Source organism: Poecilia latipinna, unplaced genomic scaffold (genome assembly GCF_001443285.1).
Source record: "Poecilia latipinna isolate Pla-1442-1.1 unplaced genomic scaffold, P_latipinna-1.0 Scaffold1424, whole genome shotgun sequence".
In the NCBI taxonomy this organism is placed as follows: Eukaryota; Metazoa; Chordata; class Actinopteri; order Cyprinodontiformes; family Poeciliidae; genus Poecilia; species Poecilia latipinna.
The window spans coordinates 142,490-144,785 of record NW_015114040.1 but is presented as its reverse complement, the minus strand read 5'-3'; the positions used below and the strand labels follow the sequence as shown (position 1 = coordinate 144,785).

At 39.2% G+C, this 2,296-nt stretch overlaps 1 protein-coding gene across 2 annotated transcripts in view; it reads right to left on the bottom strand.

The window, feature by feature from the left end:
• Nucleotides 1–2,296, bottom strand: part of cops8 (COP9 signalosome subunit 8) — a 21,778-nt gene that overhangs the window by 15,228 nt on the left and 4,254 nt on the right. For both annotated transcript variants that reach the window (XM_015056976.1, XM_015056974.1), the window contains exons 2-3: nucleotides 851–921; nucleotides 535–583 (exon numbers count right to left, since the gene is read on the bottom strand). In XM_015056976.1, the coding sequence (XP_014912462.1) occupies nucleotides 535–583; nucleotides 851–921 (120 nt within the window). The remainder of the gene's footprint in view (nucleotides 1–534; nucleotides 584–850; nucleotides 922–2,296) is intronic.

Here is a 2,296-nt window from a genome sequence, read left to right as displayed (position 1 = left end):
CCCCAGTCAACAATGTCCGGCCCGCCACCAGAGAAGGGAAAAGTTATGTGGCCCTCACAGGATAAAGTTTGGGGACCCCTGCTTTACGGTAATCCAGTTCAGTGGCTTTTCCTAATATGGCTCTCTGCCCAGGGTGGCACGTCACCGGGGACAACACGAGCCACAAATGTCAATATTTATGCACCAAGTAAAATTTAGTGCAGATATTCAAAAACACATTTTAAGCAGGAAGATTTTAATTTATTTTTCCTGCTTAAGTTTCATATCTTCACATTCAGGATTTACTGATTATTTGTAGCAATTCGTACGATATTGTTTCTAATGTGTCAATCTGTTTGTTTATAACAGATTACTGCAGCTGCAGTAGCACTGGTTAGCAGGAGTTATTACTTGTTTAGCAGGAGTTGTCACTAGTTAGCAGGAGTTGGCACTGGTTTAGCAGGAGTTGGAAATGAACCAGTGTCCTGAGTATTGCGACAGGTCCAGCAGAACTCTGACCAGAACCTGGTCCAACAGACATTTGGGCAAACTTACTGATTTTATGGCCTGAGGAATCCTCTTCCACAGATAGCGGGCGTTGTTCCTAGAGGCCAGAAACAACAGGACTCAGTCAACAGGAAGTGGAGCAGGAAACACAGGAAGCCCCACTGTTTGATTGGCAACGCTGCAATCCAGATGCTAAAGGTTTGGTGTCAGGAATATTCTGATTTGGACCTGATTCTCTCTACATGGAGACAGCAGGTCGCCATGGAAACAGTCTAATTTACACGCCCATTAGTCAGCGGGGGTAAATCCCAACATCACCAGTCAAAAGGTGATGCTTGCACAGCGGCCATTTTGCTTTACTTACATGTCATTGTTGAGTAGATACAGTGCTAGCATCTGAGCGTAGACCTGGGGAGTTGTGATGCCCCCTGGAGCCTGGTGAAGGTAGTGCAGGTGGTTATTTCTACAGCTCTTCACTCATCAAGGATATTATGTTGTTCCCCAAAAGAACAACATATAAAAGAAAACAGGTCTAAAACAAGGTGGATAAGACAGGAAGTGACACGTTTTAGGCATTCAACGCCTGCCTGAATAAAAAGTCTTGAAGGAAGATTCCTGAGTCCAGGTCACATCAAAGTATGAACTGTCTATAAAAACAGCTTTTATGCGTTACCGTGGGTTACAGTTTCCAGAATACCAGCTGAGAGACAAACAAATGACATTAAATTATTTTCTCCCCAACATAAAATGAGCTGAATCAACACTTTAAGTGGTTTCATATGAAACACCAGGTTTCCATGGAAACCAGGAAATGTCTGCCTTCATGGTTAGGATTCATCTGAAAATGAATCATTTAAGCTGCATGTCTTGCTGCTCAAAGCAAAATGTTCTTTATAGCATAAAGTTACATTATTATCAGGAACAAATATGACTGTTTGGGTAATTAAATAAAACATTTTCTGTGATTTGTGATCCAAACTTTGGGTTTCACATAAACAAGGGAAAATAATTTAATTCAGAATTTCTTATTTTAAACAGACACACGGGATCTTTGATCTGGAAGTTATTTTAATGATCTTTGAATAAAAAGATCATAAAAATAGGCTGACATTTCTTCCTCATGAAGGAGACACTAATCAATACGAATATTCAGGTGTTATAATTTACAGGGCTCCATAAGGAACAAACAGGATTACTGTTATTATTCAATTATTTTCTAGTCAGTTTATGCAGCACCTGGAACACTGAAAGTCTTCCTGCTACCTTATAAGGTCTTTCTTAGACTTTTTTTAAATGTTAGTATCTCATTTGTGAGTTTTGTGAAGCTGTATATCATTTTATTTAAGATATAAACAAACAGATTTGAAAAATGGTGGAGTAAAAACAGATTAAACATGGACTGAAAAACAGATGGGGACAGAAATCTTCTGAAAGAGAAACATGGTGAACTATTCTGATCCATTTTCACGGAGTAGCAGCGCCATCTGCTGGCAGCTGTAGTCGGTGTTGATGGTTTGACTGGTTAGTAAAGGACCTGCTGCTGGTTAATATCCTACCTACGGGTTTTACCAAGACAAGCATTAATAACCCAGTTACAGTCTTAAGTTCCGGTTTTCTGAACCAGTTAATTAAAAATAAATTAAGACGTTTTCACTGAAGGTCTTTAGAAATTATGTGCAATTTTTATTTAGTGATTATTCATTAGTTATCAGTGTGAAAAATCAGATCAGAGGGTATTTGCAAACTTATTGTGATGGAAGGAAGAAAGAAAAACATCACTTTGATCCTCAGGGGCCTCCGTAGTAATCTA